The sequence below is a fragment of the Chiloscyllium punctatum genome, chromosome 4, assembly GCF_047496795.1.
Source record: "Chiloscyllium punctatum isolate Juve2018m chromosome 4, sChiPun1.3, whole genome shotgun sequence".
In the NCBI taxonomy this organism is placed as follows: Eukaryota; Metazoa; Chordata; class Chondrichthyes; order Orectolobiformes; family Hemiscylliidae; genus Chiloscyllium; species Chiloscyllium punctatum.
Window position 1 is genome coordinate 82,278,551 of NC_092742.1, and position 20,225 is coordinate 82,298,775.

The following is a 20,225-nucleotide window of genomic DNA, read 5'->3' on the forward strand; positions in this document are numbered from 1 at the left end:
CGATGAACAACTGCTTGAATAAAGCAGTAGGTTTTAAAATCTTTCTTAAAGGTGAAAAATGAGGCAGAGAAGTGTGGGGTGGGACTTGCAGAGCCAAGAGCTGAGGCAAGTGATGACACAGCCACCGATGGCAGAGCATTTAAAATTGGATTTGTGTAAGAGATCAAAATTAGAGAAGTGCAACTATCTCAGGGTTGTAGGTATTCAGCCTTTCAAGCCTGTTCTGCCATTCATCATGGTCATGGCTGATCGTCCAACTCAATAACCTCAATAACTCAATATGCTTTCTCCCACAACCTTTGATCCAATTCTCCACAAGTTCTATATCTAACCACCTCTTGAATACACATTGTGTTTTGGCATCAACTGCTTCCTGTGGTAATGAATTCCACAGGCTCACCACACTTTGGGTGAAGACATGTCTCCTCACCTCTGTCCTAAGTGATCTACCCCAAATCCTCAGACTGTGACCTCTGGTTCTGGATGGACCCACCATTGGGAACAGCCTCCCTGTATCTACTCTGTCTACTCCTGGTAGAATTTTCTAAGTCTCTGAGATTTCCACCCCCCCCACCCCCCGACCCCCACTCGTCTGAACTCCAGTGAAAGCAATCCTAACCTAGTCAATCTTCCCTCATACACCAGTCCCACCATCCCTGGAATCAGCCTGGTAAACCTTCACTGCACTCCCTCGAGAGCAAGAGCATCCTTCCTCAGAAAAGGAGACCAAAACTGCACACAATACTCTAGGTGTGACATCACTAACATTCTGTATAACTGCAACAACACATCCCTGCTCCTGTACTCGAAATCTATCACAATGAAGGCCAAAATACCATTTGCCTTCATTACTGCCTGCCGCACCTACATGCTTACCTTCGGCGACTGGTCCACAAGGACACCTAGGTCTCGCTGCCCACTCCTCTGTCCCAATTTACAGTCATTCAGGTTACAATCTGCCGGCTTGTTTTTGCTTCCAAAGTGAATAACTTCGCATTTATCCAAATTAACCTGCATTTGCCCACTCACTCAAGCTCTGCATCCTCATCACATCCTCCCACCCAATGTGCTATCATCTGCAAACTTTGAGATGTTACATTTTGTTCCCTCATCCAAATCATTAATATGTATTGTAAATAGCTAGATCCTAGCACCGATCCCTGTGGCACCCCACTAGTTACTGCCTGTAAATTGAAAAAGACCCAATAATTCCTACACTTTGTTTTCTCTCTGTCAACCTGTTTTCCATCTTTCTCAAAACACATCCCCAATCTCATGTGCTTCAACCTTGCACAACAATCTCTTACTTGGCACTTTGTCAAATGCTTTCTGAAAGTCCAAATATACCACATCAACTAGCTCCCCCTTGTCAACTCTACTAGTTTCATCTTCATAGAATTCCAAAGATTTGTCAAGCATGATTAGTGTTTCACAGCAACTGTAAAAACATCTTTTATATTTCTGAATACCGCAGCTGACTGCTGCAAAAAGGGGCACAGCTTGCTTCAACAGAGCTGTCAGAATGGAAGTACAGCTTTGCATTTCTGAGCGAGCCTAAAACTGAATCTTTTCTCTGAAATGTGGAGCTCCTTTCTGTCACCAACAAAAAAGGATTGGCATAAGATTGCCATCCCTCAGAAAATCAATCGCTAAATAATAGCCTTAAAATAAATTCCTGCGTATATTTCCAAGAAATGTGTAAAATAAATTAGTCGCTGAGAAATGTGCATAAGAATGTTCATCTTATAAGGGATGCATATATTATTTTCCTGAAATAAATGTAAATGTCCCTCGAAACTTGGAACGACAGTGTGGTTGAAATGCAGCTACATTGAACACTTAAAGGGAAATATAATTTGAAAAATTACAGGTTTAGTGCAGCAAACAGACATGCCACCTTGCTTTTGCTGGTTACATGTTGAATTTATGAAGAGAATGATTCACTTCAAATTGGACATTAGAGCAACTTCTTTCATTGAATAATTTCATTGGTTATTAAGTTTGACAACAATATTTTGTGTGTTTATACGGGTTCTGTTTGTGTTTCTGCATCCCTTCAGAATGAATTCCCCCATTAAGCAACTCACCCTTTGATGTTATTATCATTAATATTTGGTGAAATTTATGTACCTCTTTCATCCGATTATTTTGTCAGCCTGTTCAGTACATGTCACTCTCTCTGTTTTATCTGTAAGATGTTCTTAGTCCCTGAACCTAATTTATAATTCTTCACATTTCCATGATAGAAGATCAGTTGAAAGCACTATTGCCTATCAACAGCAGCGAGTCTGGATATTGCATGTCTAGTGATGGTGATATCCTGTTAGTCGGAGAGTCTTGGAAGCCCAATGCCTGCACGAGCTGCATATGTGGTGACGGTGCCATTCAATGTTTCTCTCAGACATGTACAGCTGCATTGTGCAGGCTGCCAGTTCTACGAAAAGGACAATGTTGCCCATATTGTCTGGGTAAGAAAATAATTGTTTCTATACTAAGAAAAGTTGCTTCTCAAATCAGACGCGTTTTATGGATTAAATAGAACAAGTGATCCATATGGAATGTCAGGCTACGGAGAACATAATTATCCTCTTGCAAAAATTGGTGCCACTTATCCATATGATGTAGTTACATGTTCATCCTTGTCTTAATGGCTGAAAGTGAATTCATCTCAGTAAAGAGTAATTATTGCAGACAGTATAATCGTTTGAAAATAATGTCTAAAAGCAGGATATATCTTTAAAACCTCCAAAGAACATCTTGCAGAAAGTTGGTTTGTGACAAATTCTTTCATGATGTGAACTATTAATTTCTCCTAATTTAAAATTTTATTGCTACATTTTCCGGTCTGCTCAAGAAATGTGATTTTGGCATGTCACTCTTAATATGAGGAAGCATTTAGAAACAGGCAAATTTTAAAGAAACCTTTAAATCATCAGATGCCACAAATCAGAAATGAAAGGTTTCATTTAACCATCTTTTCTTCTTCACTTTGAACTTGTAAGACGTGTTGAGAACAGAATGGGGCATTCTCAGTTTCTTGCATTTTGCAATACTGCACATGTGCAGAGGACTATTGGCATAATTAAAAATAGTCATCACTTTTGAGACATTTGATGAAGTTGCTGTCTTAATTCCTAATTTCTCTCTGTCTAGGAATATCTGCTTCTTAAACTAAACTATTTTGTTACATTACTGTCATTTACACTAACCTGGTCTACAGGCCTGCTACTTTTAGGTAAACAGTTTTGCCTGACTTCCTTCGAACTTCTAACTTGCTATGTCAATTTAAAAAATTCAGTGCCATTGTCTGCACTTCTGTCTTCATAACTAGAAGGTTACAGGTGCATCCTCCAGGCAATATAATGTTGCTCAAATATATCTACTTATTATCAATTCTGTTCAAGTATGAGGTGTAGTAATATCAGACGTTAAGGTAAAAGAGTAAAGATGTACAGTATGTGTAGTTCAGCAGTGAATTGGTGGTTGGATCAAAAAAGAGCATATATCTGAAAATTTTTTTGCAGTCTTCATTTTGGCTTATTATAACGTTCACTTTGCTGTTGGTACCCATTGTTTTAATTTAGTTATATGATTGAAAATGATTTTGTTTCAATTAATTGAAAGGAAATTAAAATATCTCCTCTCCCCAATGCCTTTGGTGTCTCTAGCCAAAGTGATAGGAGACAGAGATTTGGTTTGGAATGGATTTATAATCATGCACTGAAAACAGTTGGTTCATTTAGTCCTTGGCGCAGTTAAAATTTGCCAGTGAACACAAAATCCAATCTGCCTCTTCATTTGGAGTGCTCTGCCTCTAGGAAGAAATGGATTAGCAGCTGGAAGCCAGATGAACTCATTAAAATAAATTAGCTCATCCTGCCAAAACTTGCTGTAAAATTACTCCCCCTCTGTCAGTGAATTTGAGAGCGCGTTGATTATCATGGACAAAATCTCCCCCAAAAATGTAGAACTAGTAGATGTTCAGTGGTTTACTCTCTCTGGACAGTGTTGTTTTATTGACTGTTGGTCTTTCCATTTCTCTGAAGACGTACCTACAGTTTCTTCACTGACAACAGAGACTGTTGCTGTTTTATTGGAAAACTCAACTGAACTAAAGGACAAAGAGCTATTCACAATGTCTGCTCAACCTGACCTGCCTTTTATCACAGGTAATTTTTAAGAAGTTTATTGTGTTTCTGCTATTGTTGCAGTAGTGCTGAAATTGTTTCCATTTTAGACCAGTCCAATTCATCCTCCATGATGGTAATATCCTTGAATTAAACAGCTGAGCATACTGCCTCTTAAACAAATCTCTAATCATCTCATCAAGTGATGATTTGACCTTGGCTAATTTATTTGTTTGTTTATTCCCTTCCACTTTTATTTGAATTTTCTCGTTCTATTTTCTTTCACTCTAATAATTCCCTACTGAATGTAAAAGGATAACAATGCACTTCTAGACCAGCAATTAAAAATTACACTGATATATTATTGTATAAGGTGATGGTTCTGAAGGGGTTAATGCTGAAGACTGCATTAAGATCCATTCAGAGAATGTCATAAGGACTTGGGCAGGAAAAGGCAAAATATCTTTGGATCATGAGGAACACCCATTTTGTGGGCAGCACAGTGGCGCAGTGGTTAGCACTGCTGCCTCACAGCGCCAGAGACCCGGGTTCAATTTCCACCTCAGGTGACTCTCTGTGTGGAGTTTGCACATCCTCCCTGTGTCTGCGTGGGTTTCCTCCGGGTGCTCCGGTTTCCTCCCACAGTCCAAAAATGTGCAGGTTAGGTGAATTGGCCATGCTAAATTGCCTGTAGTGTTAGGTGAAGGGGTAAATGTAGGGGAATGGGTCTGGATGGGTTGCGCTTCGGTGGGTCGGTGTGGACTTGTTGGGCCGAAGGGCCTGTTTCCACACTGTAATCTAATCTAAATCTAATCTTTCCCCGTCATGTTCATAACAAGGTCTATGGCACTAATGTAGATTATTCTTGATTGCTTTCAAGCAGCAAGTTACAGTCAGCCCTACTATAACGTAGTTCCGTTCTCATGCAATCCCGTGTTATAAGAAAACTGTGCAATATCAGCACCATTTAAACTAATGGGGCCGGATCCACGTTATAGCCAAAACACGCTTTAAAACTTCACACTTTAGGAAGTATCCCCAATTCATCAATCGTGTTATAGTTATCAATCGTGTTTAATGAAACGCGAGTTATAGCAGAACGACCTGTACGACTTTGTTGCCCTGTAGACCAGTCAGAAGAGGAAGGTGGTCCACCTGTCTGTATGACCACATGGTGGCAGTGGTTGGCATTGCATGCTCATGTAGTGACTGTTCCCTTTTGTTTAAATCGATGTCCATTGTCTTCATTCTATCTCCTCAAGTGACCTGGTCAAAATCAGGTAGTGAGACATTCCAGAGCAACATCCATTTTCATCAAAGGCTGTTGTGAGCTTTTAACTTTATTTCTTTATTTTTCTGGTTTATGTGAAGAAGGACTTTAATGTTAACTATTACCTTATTTCTTTACTTTTCTATTTATTCTGCGAAGGTAATACTTAACTTTTTAAACTTTGTTTATTTTACTACTTTGTTCCGAAGTTTTTTTTATATCTGGGTATCTCTGATGCTGCCGTGTGTGGCAACATTATAAACTTCTCACTGTACACCTGTACTTCTGTACTTTGAGTACACATGACAATGAAATCTAAATCTAAATCATATTGAAGAGATTCCTCTAACTGGAGAAAACCCTCTGAAAGAAGCTGAGCTGAGGAATATCTGGTGTTATGTAGCTTTAAGTTCACGTTTTGCTGTCCCATACACTTTTCATATTACCTGTATTGTTATACTATTTGGAGAAAGGTAATAATAAGGTAGATCTTGAGGTCAGGTCCCCTGTTACCCAACCTTCAGCAAAGCACAAGACTTGGAAGGAGCATAGAGCTCTTGGAGGGTTGTTGGCGAAAGGAGTTTACAGAAATACGGAGGGTTAAGTATTTAAGTATTTAAACAGGAAGACGGGAATTTTAATTTTGAGAATTTGATGAACAGGAAGTACAGGGGTGACCAGGATATTGAATAATGTAGATGACAGACAGTAGACATTCAGATGAACTGAAATGTAGAGTACAGTTCAAAGGCAAATCTGTGAGGAGAGCTTTGGATTAATCAAGTCTATCTGTAACAAAATGACAATTCAGCAAGAGACTCAGACAGTAGCCGGTAATGGTACAGAGGGTGTTCGTGCACTGAAAACATGGGATTGGAAAATGTCTTCATTATGCAAAAGATTAAAGTGCCAAATCCTCTTCAGGCTGATTCCAGTCTCAGTGGGTGGCTGCCAGGGTACAAGGGTCATTCTCTGAACAGCCATTCAGAGACCTAACCAGGGATATAGAGAGGCATTACAACAGAACATGAACCTCTTGAATGGAGGGCAGCCACGGTGGCTTCTTTAGGGAGCCAGGAGATGAGAACGAAGGTCAGGACAGTATGCCATTGTCAGAGGCTTTGCTTTGATTGTAATTCAATAGATAAGTGGCTCAAACAACGGTAGTCCTACTGTCCTGGGTAGTGGAGTAGACACTTTAGATAAATATGAAGTTGACCACATCAAAGGATGCAGAGGGTAGGGTATCATGGGCAGAGTCATAGAGGGTGCTTTCTGTGACTTTAGTTATTTTAGTCACTGAGTGCGGAAACCTCATTGTTAAGATTGAATAGAGTTTCTGAAAGGCACAGTGTGGATTTGGAAGTGAAAATATGCTCAACATCATTGGAGATGGAAACTGAGGTTGGAGATGGGGCTGATCGAAGGGTTGAAAGTGGGGAAAGGTGAGGTTTGAGGTAAGAGTGATGGTAATCTTCAAGTACCAGAGGAGTGAGAACAAATTACAACAGCATTGACTGTGAGGATAAAAATACAACAGAGGCAGCTGAATGAACGTCTCGAGTAATTCATCAGTGAAAGTCATGGCCACCAGGGTATAACAGTGAATAAAGGAAAGAAGAAAGGGTATTTGTTCAGTGACACTATTTGATTTATTCTAGGACCCTTATTTTTGTGTGTGTGTGTGCGTGTGTGTGTGTGTAAGCATAAATTTACATTCCCTGTTGCCAGTTATTTATATAATTCATTTGTGCAAGTATGAATAAAAATTCATTGATTTGTGGAGTATCAGTTGCACTATGAATTTGTTAATTTGCTACTTCGTTATTTTATTAATTTTGTTGATGTGGCTTTAAATCCATTAAATTTGCCACTTACTGCTACTGTTTTACGTTATTCTTTCTTAATTTGTTGGTGCCCATTGCTCAATGAATGGATTGATTTTAGTGATGATCAGTGCTGTATTAATTTGTCCTGGCTGGGATGCCTCCTTGGCTCTGATCTGTTGCTCATTGGTTCTGGATTAGTGGTGCTGGAAGAGTACAGCAGTTCAGGCAGCATCCAAGTAGCTTCAAAATCGACGTTTCGGGCAAAAGCCCTTCATCAGGAATAAAGGCAGTGAGCATGGAGAGATAAGCTAGAGGAGGGTGGGGGTGGGGAGAAAGTAGCATAGAGTACAATGGGTGAGTGGGGGAGGGGATGAAGGTGATAGGTCAAGGAGGAGAGGGTGGAGTGGATAGGTGGAAAAGAAGATAGGCAGGTAGGACAAGTCTGGGCAAGTCAAGGGGACAGTTACTGAGCTGGAAGTTTAGAACTAGGGTGAGGTGGGGGAAGGGGAAATGAGGAAACTGTTGAAGTCCACATTGATGCCCTGGTGTTGAAGTGTTCCGAGGCGGAAGATGAGGCGTTCTTCCTCCAGGCGTCTGGTGGTGAGGGAGCGGCGGTGAAGGAGGCCCAGGACCTCCATGTCCTCGGCAGAGTGGGAGGGGGAGTTGAAATGTTGGGCCACGGGGCAGTTTGGTTGATTGGTGCGGGTGTCCCGAAGATGTTCCCGAAAGCGCTCTGCTAGGAGGCGCCCAGTCTCCCCAATGTAGAGGAGACCGCATCGGGAGCAACGGATACAATAAATGATATTAGTGGATGTGCAAGTAAAACTTTGATGGATGTGGAAGGCTCCTTTAGGGCCTTGGATAGAGGTGAGGGAGGAGGTGTGGGCGCAGGTTTTACAGTTCCTGCGGTGGCAGGGGAAAGTGCCAGGATGGGAGGGTGGGTCGTAGGGGGGTGTGGACCTGACCAGGTAGTCGCGGAGGGAACGGTCTTTGCGGAAGGCGGAAAGGGGTGGGGAGGGAAATATATCCCTGGTGGTGGGGTCTGTTTGGAGGTGGCGGAAATGTCGGCAGATGATTTGGTTTATGCGAAGGTTAGTAGGGTGAAAGGTGAGCACCAGGGGCGTTCTGTCCTTGTTATGGTTGGAGGGGTGGGGTCTGAGGGCGGAGGTGCGGGATGTGGACGAGATGCGTTGGAGGGCATCTTTAACCACGTGAGAAGGGAATTTGCGGTCTCTAAAGAAGGAGGCCATCTGGTGTGTTCTGTGGTGGAACTGGTCCTCCTGGGAACAGATCCGGCGGAGGCGGAAGAATTGGGAATACGGGATGGCATTTTTGCAAGAGGTAGGGTGGGAAGAGGTGTAATCCAGGTAGCTGTGGGAGTCGGTGGGTTTGTAAAAAATGTCAGTGTCAAGTCGGTTGTCATTAATGGAGATGGAGAGGTCCAGGAAGGGGAGGGAGGTGTCAGAGATGGTCCAGGTAAATTTAAGGTCAGGGTGGAATGTGTTGGTGAAGTTGATGAATTGCTCAACCTCCTCGCAGGAGCACGAGGTGGCGCCAATGCAGTCATCAGTGTAGCGGAGGAAGAGGTGGGGAGTGGTGCCGGTGTAATTACGGAAGATCAACTGCTCTATGTAGCCAACAAAGAGACAGGCATAGCTGGGGCCCATACGTGTGCCCATGGCTACCCTTTTGGTTTGGAGGAAGTGGGAGGATTCAAAGGAGAAATTGTTAAGGGTGAGGACCAGTTCAGCCAAACGAATGAGAGTGTTGGTGGAAGGGTACTGTTGGGGACGTCTGGAGCGGAAAAAATGGAGGGCTTGGAGGCCCTGGTCGTGGCGGATGGAGGTGTAGAGGGATTGGATGTCCATAGTGAAGATGAGGCGTTGGGGGCCAGGTAAATGGAAGTCTTGGAGGAGGTCGAGGGCGTGGGTGGTGTCTCGAACGTATGTGGGGAGTTCCTGGACTAGGGGGGATAGGACGGTGTCGAGGTAGGTAGAGATGAGTTCAGTGGGGCAGGAGCATGCTGAGACAATGGGTCAGCCAGGGTGGTCAGGCTTGTGGATCTTGGGAAGGAGGTAGAACCGGGCAGTGCGGGGTTCCCTCACTATGAGGTTGGAAGCTGTGGGTGGGAGATGTCCTGAGGTGATGAGGTTCTGTATGGTCTGGGAGATGATGGTTTGGTGATGGGGGGTGGGGTCATGGTCGAGGGGGCAGTAGGAAGAGGTGTCCTCGAGTTGACGTTTGGCTTCAGCGGTGTAGAGGTCAGTGCGCCAGACTACCACTGCGCCCCCTTTGTCCGCTGGCTCGATGGTGAGGTTGGGATTGGAGCAGAGGGATTGGAGGGCTGCGCGTTGTGAGGGTGAGAGGTTGGAGTGGGGGAGGGAGGTAGACAGGTTGAGGCGGTTAATGTCCCGGCGGCAGTTGGAAATGAAGAGGTCGAGGGCAGGCAATAGGCCAGCGCAGGGTGTCCATGTGGATGCAGTGTGTTGGAGGTTGGCGAAGGGGTCCTTGGAAGGTGGGCGGGAGTCCTGATTGTGAAAGTAAGCTCGGAGGCGGAGGCGACGGAAGAATTGTTCGACATCACGGTGTGTATTAAATTCATTGATGCGTGGACGGAGGGGGATTGAAGGTGAGTCCTTTGCTGAGGACTGATCGTTCGTCCTCAGTGAGGGGGAGGTCTGGGGGGATGGTGAAAACTCAGCAGGGCTGGGAGCTGGGATCTGGTGTGGGTGTAGAGCTGGGAGTGGGGGCGGAACCTGTAACTGGAGTGGGTGTGATTTTTTTTGGTGGGGGGAATGGGGGTGGAGGCATGAGCAGGTGACAAGCTATGTGCATGCATGAGCATATATACATGGAATGACAGCATACAGAAACTCTGTTTTGTTTGCACAGTGTCAAAAAAGATGCTTTTTATTTAACTAATTTAAAGGTTCCAGTTTATTCAATCACTTTTTATTCATGGTATTACAGCAGGACAGCTTTTGTTCATTGTTTTAACATATATTCCCAAAGGAAACAATGATAATATAAAACACAACTTTTCAACTGTACCTCACCATGGCCGAGGTCTTATTGAGCTGTTAACCCACAGAATTAATCTAAAAATTTTAGTGATTTTATGGATGTTGCATGTAAGGTCAGCTCTTAATGGCCATCTGTGTAGCTTCGGGAAAGGTGGTGGTAAGCAGATTTCACGAACTACTGCAGTCCGTGTGGCAATGCGATCCCCTCACTGCTCTTGGATGGGGAGTTTCATGGTCACTGGGTCAAAACCCTGAAGAAACAATGGCACTGGTCCATTCTGGGGTGACGTGTGATCTCCCTCGTACCTGCTGCCCTTGCCCTCAGCCCCGGGTTGGCTTGCAGCCTTGGGACGGAAAACAAAAACAAAAATTGCTGGGAAAGGCTGAGCAGGTTTGACAGCATTTGTGGAGAGAAAGCAGAGTTAACTTTTCGGGTCCGGTGACCCTTCCTCAGAATGCTTGGGAAAGCTTGTTGGTGAAGCTTTTGAGAGTTGCCAGCTACAGTGCACTCTGCAACAATCGCTCAAGGACTGTGAAGTATATTGGAAGAAGAGATTTGGACAAAGCTAGACACAGCCTCTGACTGAAATAATTTTTGACTTTTTTTTTGCCTACAATTGGCTGGTTCAGTTTACCAAACATGACTTATTTATTTCTTGTGCATTTTTCTTCTTGCATCATTACAGAAGTTACTGATGTTCCTCCCCAGCAAACTGAGATGGCTGTAATCTACCAGTCAGCAGCATGGGTTCTGGCAGCCATATTGCTGGCAATCATCATCTTCTTAACAGCAACCCTTATAATGAACAGAAAGAAGCAATGGTTTCAGATGCCCTGCTATCATGCACCAACTAAGGTAAGATGAAAATATTCAAGTCTCAAATGGCAGCAAGGTTAGTGAACTGAGTGGAAATCTGACCAAAGAGCCTTGCATTTGTAAAGGCTGATGTCCATCAGCTTGCATTGAGCTGATGTCCATACTTGGCTCAAAGCCATCTAATTTGGTTTCTCCTTTTATGAATAAGTAATAATATCAAAACGAAAGCACAACAGTAATGCCAATTTTCCCCACCATGGTAAGTGGTGCACTGAGAACCAGCTGTGTGTAAACACTGCCTCGCAACTGATTTGTTTCTTATTCCTTTTAGATTTTCATAAAGGTAACATGTCGAAACGTTGGTGCCAAAATATGTACTTCCAGTGTTTAGAAAATTTGCTGAAAAACATTCATTAACGAAACTTGCTGTGACAATAACATTCTTTCAATGACGTGAATTTTCCTTTTGCTTTCTAAACGATTTGTAGTGTAAATAAACCATGTCGTGTTGAGATCACCCACATAGATCCTGAGCCCAGGTTTCAGTACTGGATTGTACTCTGTTAGTGAATCAGTGTGCCAGAGCTTCAGCATCTCTTATCTAGACAAGGGAAAAATTAGTCCGACTTTAATCAGTATCCAGCGATTCTTGGGAGAAAGTACATGTGCATTGTAAGATTCAAGTAGACCCTGATATTCCTGGAGCCCTTTGTGGCAGAATTGCCCACATCAATTACTATTTAATCAATAATGTGGATCATTGACATAGTAGCATTTATAGAGATATAACAAAAATAAGTCCTTTAGAATCGTAAAATCCCTACAGCGTGGAAGCAGCCCACACCAACCCTCCGAAGAACATCCCACCCAGACTCACCCTCCTGTATCCCTGTAATCCTGTATTTCCTGTGGCTAATCCACCTAACCTATACATCACTGGACACTATGGCCAATTTAGCATGGCCAATCCACCTAATGTGCACATCGTTGGACTGTGGGGGGAAGCACCGGTAGAAACCCACGCAGACACTGGAAGACTATGCAAACTCCACACAGACAGTCATTCAAGGATAGAATTGAACCTGGGTCCCTAGTGCTGTGAGGCAGCAGTACTAATTACTGAACCACCATGGTGCCCCAATTAGCTAAGGAGACAATTGGGAAGAATAAATGTATTCAAACAATGAGGGCTAAGGCTGTGACCATCTTAATGCAAAAGAGTGAATTTTTCTGGATTATTGGAAAAGCAGGTGGTTCAATTCGGCAAGAAGAACTTGCTTAGAAGTGGTCAAATCATATATATGGTACCTCAGTAATCTTTAATGCAATTTTGTTGAGTTTTACTTCAACTTTACAATAAAATAATTTTCTCATCTTTATCTTTGTGCTGAAAAGAGAAAGACTGGTATCCTCATAAGTTCAAGGTTTTCAAAAGTACTCTGTGGCTCTTAGGCCATTTGGTCCTTTCAAACTTTATCAATTTCTCAAAGTGTAACTCATTTGCTTTGGGAATTGTTTGTTATTCCAGTGTTCTAGCTTTCAGTGACTTAGAGTCATAGAGATGTACAACATGGAAACAGACCCTTCTGTCCAACCCGTCCATGCCGACCAGATATCCCAACCCAATCTAGTCCCACCTGCCAGCACCCGGCCCATATCCCTCCAAACCCTTCCTATTCATATACCCATCCAAATGCCTCTTAAATGTTGCAATTGTACCAGCCTCCACCACTTCCTGTGGCAGCTCATTCCATACACATACCACCCTCTGCGTGAAAAAGTTGCCCCTTAGGTCTCTTTTATATCTTTCCCCTCTCACCCTAAACCTATGCCCTCTAGTTCTGGACTCCCCGTCCCCAGGGAAAAGACCTTATCTATCTACCCTATCCATGCCCCTCATGATTTTGTAAACCTCTATAAGGTCACCCCTCAGCCTTCGACACTACAGGGAAAACAGCCCCAGCCTATTCAACCTCTTCCTGTAGCTCAAATCCTCCAACCCTGGCAACATCCTTGTAAATCTTTTCTGAACCCTTTCAAGTTTCACAACATATTTCCGATACGAAGGAGACCAGAATTGCACGCAATATTCCAACAGTGGCCTAACCAATGTCCTGTACAGCCGCAACCTGACCTCCCAACTCTTGGACTCAATACTCTGACCAATAAAGGAAAGCATACCAAACGCCTTCTTCACTATCCTGTCTACCTGGGACTCCACTTTCAAGGAGCTATGAACCTGCACTCCAAGGTCTCTTGGTTCAGCAACACTCCCTAGGACCTTACCATTAAGTGTATAAGTCCTGCTAAGATTTGCTTTCCCAAAATGCAGCACCTCGCATTTATCTGAATTAAACTCCATCTGCCACTTCTCAGCCCATTGGCCCATCAGGTCCAGATCCTTTTGTATTCTGAGGTAACCTTCTTTGCTGTCCACTACACCTCCAATTTTTCTGAACATAGACGTGAACATTTGCAGTCTTGGCAATTTCCCCCCCCTGACTAAACTGTCTTTTCAAGCAGGATAATCTGCACATGAGTCTTTCATTGAATACGTGAATCTTCCACAAAAGGTGTACATAAAACAGATCTGAATGTATGGATTCAGTTGTTTCGATGACACGTTCATTTCAGCTCAGACTGTTTTTTATTTATTGAATAGCTTCATGATTTGAGATGACATGTGGTCAGATAATAACTGTGAACATATGATCAAGGATCCTGGAGTAGGTCAGTTGGCCCCTTCATGTCTGCTCCACCAGCCAAACGAGTTAATATCTGATTATAACCTCAAATCCACACTCCTTGGTAAATTTTAACACTCTGTCCCATTACTGAGAATCTAGCAACCTTTGCCTTAAAAATATTCAAAAACTTGACTTCTAACTTTTCAGAAATGGACTTTAAAGGTACTCCACCCTCTGACAGAGGAAAACAAAATCACCTCGTCTTTGTCTTAAATAGGAGTCACTGATTTTTATTCAGAAGAGAAAATGGCTTCTCCACACCGACCGTGTTAGTAGTCAGAAACAGTCAATGTGATTATGTGAAAGGCAAATCATGTTTAATCGATCTGTTGGAGTCTTTTGAGGAAGTAATGTGTTGCAGATAAAGGGGAACCAATGGATGTTCTGCATTTAGATTTCCAGTTGCCATTTGATGAAGTATCACATAAGTGTATTATAGATAATAAAAAGTAATAGTGTAGTATATATGAACCCCGACAGCATGAGGGGTAGTGGATAATGCATAACATTACTATGTTGACTCTACCTGATCACCTTCAACTTATGTAAATGTCCTGCTGTAAGTTCTGTAATAATAGCTGATAACATTTATCCAGTGACAGATGTTAAACTGACTGACTTGGAGTTTCCTGCTTTCTAGACACACTCTGTTTGAGTATAGGAATTGCAATTGGTATTTTCCAATATAATGGGACCTTGCCTAAATCAAGGCAGATATAGAAATTTAAAGCCAATGCAGCAATTATCTCACTAGCCATTACTTTCAAGACCTTTGTATGAAGTCCATTAGGACCCTGGCACATGTCAACCCACAGTTCCAACAATTTACTCAGTACCACTTCCCAGATAATTGTAATCTTCTTGAGTTCTTTTCTCCCTTCTAGTTCATGTCTTATAGGTGATATTTCTTGTATCTTTGTCATGAAGACAAAATAACCTTCAACTCATCTGCCCTCTCTTTATTTTCCTTATCTATTCTCCAGACTCACTTCCTATTGAGCCTTACTTTTATAAACTTCATTTTCTTTAAACATTTAAGGAAACTTTTTAAAAAAATATTTCCATACAGAGCAACTGGTCTCAGGTCATCGTTCTGTTTTACATAAAGTTAAATACTTGTGAAGTAGTTATTGATGTGATGCACAGCCAATTTGAGCACTGTACGACTACAAAACATCAATGAGACAACAGAATGAGGAATATAACTTTGTCTCATTGAGAGAGAAACGTTGGTCCAGGACACTACGGGAACTACCCAGGGCCTCTCCAGAAAGTACCATGTGTACATCTACTGGAGAAGGAAGATGGCACCTCAAGTTAACTTGCTGTTCCAATAGTCAGAACCTTTGTAAACACTGCTGTGTGATGTCAGCCTGGTTTGTGTTCAAGTCTCTGAAGTAAGGGCCCTGTACCCTTTTGATATTTGTGGATTTTTTGCTGCGCTGCTGGAAAAAACATCCTCAGTGTCATTTGAGTATCACTTGCCTTTATGCTCTTGATAGCAACAGTAGGTAAAGCAGAAGTGCCTACAGCATTTCCTCAACATCCAGCAGCAAGTGTGGAAAAAAAGCAAACTTCGACTATTATTGCAGTTGCATCCTGAGTGTCACAGTCATAGTGAGGCAGAAGTTTGATTTTTGTCATTCAGCTGAAGCCTAAATGACCCAACGCATTTTCACAGAAGCTTCCCTCTAAAGTCAGGGATGGTTGGGCAGCTTCATGTCCAGAAATGAGACTCATAGTTACGTTGTTCAGACACTGATGCACGTGCAAGTTTTAACGTATAGAATATGTATTCTAGAATTGTATTATAAGCAGTACATTGAGATTTACACAGCCAAGTAAGCAGTGTATCATCCAAACAATTGCGTACAGTTCACATCACCACACGACCAAAAGGATATGGATGCTTTGGAGATGGTACAGAAAATGTCTTAAAGTTTTTAATTCCAAGATCTCGCATTAAATCATTATTCGTGATAAACCATTTGCCACATGAACCCACCACAAACCTGTAAAAGGGTATGCCTGGTATGGGGGATGTTGGCTATGAAGAAAGGTTGGACAGACTGGGTTTATTTACAGTGGAGGTTTATTTACAGTGGACTGCAGGAGATGGGGGGGGGGGGCAACCTGATAGAAGTTTATCAGAATGTGAACAGCTTGGATAGAGTGTAAAATGTGAAGCTCCTCCCCAGGGTGAAGGGGTCAATTACAAACCGACAGAGGTTCAAACTGCAGGGACAGCAGGGGGGTGGGGGTTTGGGGTTGTGGTTGGAGAGTTTAAAAGAGATTTGTGAGGTAGGTTTTTCACACAATGGGTGGTGAATGCCTGACAGAGGAGGTGATGGAAGCAAACACAATAATAGCATTCAAGGAGCACCTGAATGAATACATGAATAGGAAAGGAATCAAAGGATATGCATCCTGTAAGTGGAAACAGTTTAATATGGAAGGGCAAAATGTGTCATCACAGGCTTGGAGGGCTGAATGGCCTGTTACTGCGCTGTATTGTTCTTTGTTCAAATCAAGACTAGCAGGGCTTTTGGACAAACCTTGTCTATCGTAAATGGTTTTGCACCATCCAAAATTTTAAAAAACAGACAAAATTATGCTTTGTGTAGTGATATTTACAAACCTCACATCACTATTGTAACTGTGTGCTTAACTAGAGATAGATCACAATTGTTTAATGACCTCATTTTTAAAAGCAAAACTATCTGAGGTATAAAATCTTAGCCTTTGTACAATTAGTTGTCCCAGGCTGAATTGTTTCATACTGGCCGAAGAATGTTTTCATAAAGGTGACTGTTAACTTCTGTTTTTAATCACAGACACAGTTTTTGAAAAATCCAGTTGACAGACAAACTGTGGTGTACATGGACTCTGCGCAAGGAAACAAAATGCACAATGTTAACAACTGCCGCAGAATGGATCTAATGACAGAAACAGATTCTCAGATCAATGAGAAATACAGTGTGCGTGCTGAAAAACAAAGCAACAGTCAGCAAAACAAACTGCTTGGATAGAAACATGAAAAAAAATTGGCTTATGAGCTGATGGAGTCTTGGCAGTTATTCAGAGATTGTGCTCCGTTCAGGAGCCTTGCTTCTTCTGGTTTCCATTATATTATAAGTTAATGATTCCAGCTTGTTATTTGTGTATGATTCAGGTACTTGGAAAATAACAATTACTTTTGAAAACCATATGTCTTTATTGACTTTCCTGTTCATTTAAAATGCCCAAAAGAGTTAAGAGAAACTTGCCAAAAGGAAAAAGAAACACTGACAAAGACAGCAAACAAATACCAAACTCTTCAGTCACTCTGTATCCTGGGGTAGAATCTGGGAAAAGGCACGTTGCGATAGCATGAGGGAATGTCTTATGGTCATTTATTGTATCAATTTTTTTCTGGGAGAGTTTAATCTAGTAATGCCTTCATTTATATTACCCCCAATGTTATCAAAATAGCATTTTCAAACTCTGGAAGAGATTTTGTTTGAAATTGGTATGTTTTGTTAAGATTGGAGGTGATAATGGAAAATATACATTAATATCCTAAGCTAAATGACTAATAGGGGAAGTGGTAGTAATTATCCTTGCGAAGGAGACACCTATTAACATTCTTTCCTTGTGAAACTTTCAGTTCAAAATTAGCAAAACAAATGACTTGGGAATCCAAAATCATTCTGGAATAGAGTGAGTCCTTTTATTCATCCTTCTGGATTTACATAGGTTAAAGATGATATCTTCAGTAAGTTTTGTGAAATAGAATTTCTCATCATCTGAAGGTCATGAGATAACACTGAAAATATCAAGTTAGTTGTACAAAATGATGAAAGAGGAAGTGAATGGTAGCAGAATAATCTGGTTTTGCTCCTAAAGCATTATCACGACAGAAAGATATATTTAACTGTAGTATTATTAATATTGCTGTTAACATTTGCTATGGCAGTGATTTAAATGTTGTGTCAAATCCTACACCTGTACTCTGTATATTTCATTGTATTGAATGTACCCACAATTTTTGTTTGTGGGCAGTTTGTCATTCCAGTTTTTTAAAAAAACAGAATTGAACTGAGTTACTGCAGCTGAGTGTGGCTAAAACAGAGCTCAGTATAAATGCCAAATGCAGGAAAAGCCAACATGAAAACATATTATTATCAACTTTAAGTGAAATATGTTATCTAATTCCTGAGGTAGAATGATACCCTGCTTGCACAGCCGCTAGGATAGAGGACCCATAAAGTGAAGAACAGTGCTAAAATATTTTCACGGCATGGTGATTAGGTTGAGAGGGTGGGAAGGAGGTAGAAAGGAATTCAATGTAATTGAATGATGAAGAGGATGTACCTCCCTAAGCAGTTCGAGTTATACCTGGCTTAAAATTCAGGCTTAACCCAGTTACAGGGTGCGAGATGTCCAAGATTGAGAATAAAATGTCAGTCAAAATTTTAGTATTATTTTGAAGTGTCAAGCAAGGATGAATTGTCAAACCTACTTTAGCAGTTGAAAGTGAAATGCAGGGATTATGTTGGTAAGCTATGGCACTTTGTAGTCAATGTTACTAATAACATTAAGGATTTTAAGAGTAGCCCTATTGATACCAGGCTGTGAGCATATGAATTCCTTTAAGTTGTAAGAAGTTTCAAGTATTTTTGTAGATACTTAGTTTGCGGATAATTGAGCAAAAGGGAGGAGAGTTTCTTAATTTATTTTTTCAAATAGCTTAATTTATTAATCTAAGTAGAATCTGTATAGAAGAATAGCAGAGGGCTTAAGGATTCTGTTTACTTCTAATTGTTACTGTTATCAGCAGTCCAATAAATTGAGATGATGTGGCAGACCTCTTCAGTCATGCAGTTTTGCTGGCTGTTATGCTGAGATAAAATATTGTTGCCTTCTTTATATAACCTTCAAACAAGACCTATAAATCCTTTTGCTGTACTTTTTATGTAAGTTCTTAATGGATTTTTGTTTGTTTAACTCTTTGCAATTGAAACATAGAGATCTAAATTGCTTATTTATTTACATCAGTGTGTAGTAGTCCTTGTAAATACACATGGCTAGCAGCTGGGATGTAACAAGTAAAAAGCCTTTTACTCATTTCAATAAATTTTGTTCTGGAAGTCTTCTGAATCTGTAGTAATGTGTTTTCCAAACAATTATGAGATACCACTTGCAATGAAACCTTTCTGCCACCTCTTGTTGACAATTTTAGAAGATGCTTCACCCTAGCCTCTGGATATTTAACAGTGAGCAAAGTACATTTCATTGTCAATTGCCTTGCTCATCAAGATAAAAATGTGCTCCTTCACTATAAATACAGAAAAGGAAAACCTGCAGAGTTATCAAGTGCTTGATACATATTTCCCAATACACAATATTGAGGAAAAATTAGTGCTACCATGTAATTTTAAATATAATCTGGCATATTTTGAAGAATGTTGCATTGTGAAGCATGTAACACATTTTAACACTTTTCCATCAATAATGGATTGTTAAAATAAATGGTCAATGTCCTTACACTCAAATTATCAGCTTAGAAGTTCACTTCTTTTCCAGAACATTCTAGTTCCCTGGCATTTTCTATTTTTCTGCTCTGTTATTCTCTGCAAAAAAGCTAGTGAAGACAAACGTAAGGTACTAGAATTGAGCTCTTGTGTCACTGGTTTCAGCAGTGTAGGAGCAGTGGGAAAAATATGTACGTGACCTCTCCTGATAACTTACAACATGACTGATGCTAATCATCACACTGTGGAGCAGGGCACGGTTTGTTTCTTTCAAGGCTGCTGTTGAGAGAATTTATGTCAACAGATTGAATGCAACAGCAAGCACTTTTCTGAATATTCCAGATATACTTGTTCAAATATATAGAATGCCTTGACAGCTTCCGTTGACAGTTGCTTTTCACAAGTCCCCTTGATACTTCTGATGGGCTCTCTTTTCACGTTTGTGAAATGCCCTTGACACTTAAGACAGGCCCTAGATAAAGGCAGGTGTGTCAAACATCTGAGCAACAGCTGAAGCTAATTGTCCCATGCTGCGACATTATAGTAAACATTTTCAATTACTAGGGGTCACAAGTTCAAGATGAGAGGGAAAATGTTTAAGGGAGATGTGCGTGGAAAGTTCTTTATGCAGAGGATGGTGGGTGCCTGGAACGTTTTGCCAGCGAAGGTGGTAGAGGTGGGCACGACAGCATCCTTTAAGATGTATTCAGCCAGATTCATGAATGGGTAGGGAGCAGAGGGATACAGATCCTTGGAAAATAGACGGCAGATTTCGATAAGGATCTGGATCGGCGCAGGCTTGGAGGGCCTGTTCCTGTACTGTGACTTTCTTTGTTCTGTATGAGTGGTATTTTCCTCTAACAGAATGCTGCCATAAAGCAAAAAGGCAGTTTGCCTAC

The 20,225-nt window shown here is 41.5% G+C and overlaps 1 protein-coding gene across 1 annotated transcript in view; it reads left to right on the plus strand.

Moving 5' to 3' along the window:
• The window catches only part of LOC140476477 (cysteine-rich motor neuron 1 protein-like), a 251,069-nt gene extending 232,117 nt beyond the window's left edge, over window positions 1-18,952 (plus strand). The window contains exons 11-14 of the mRNA XM_072569166.1: window positions 2,247-2,468; window positions 4,047-4,169; window positions 10,936-11,105; window positions 16,648-18,952. Coding sequence (XP_072425267.1) covers window positions 2,247-2,468; window positions 4,047-4,169; window positions 10,936-11,105; window positions 16,648-16,842 — 710 coding nt within the window. The 3' untranslated portion in view covers window positions 16,843-18,952. The remainder of the gene's footprint in view (window positions 1-2,246; window positions 2,469-4,046; window positions 4,170-10,935; window positions 11,106-16,647) is intronic.
• Window positions 18,953-20,225: the final 1,273 nt, after the last annotated feature.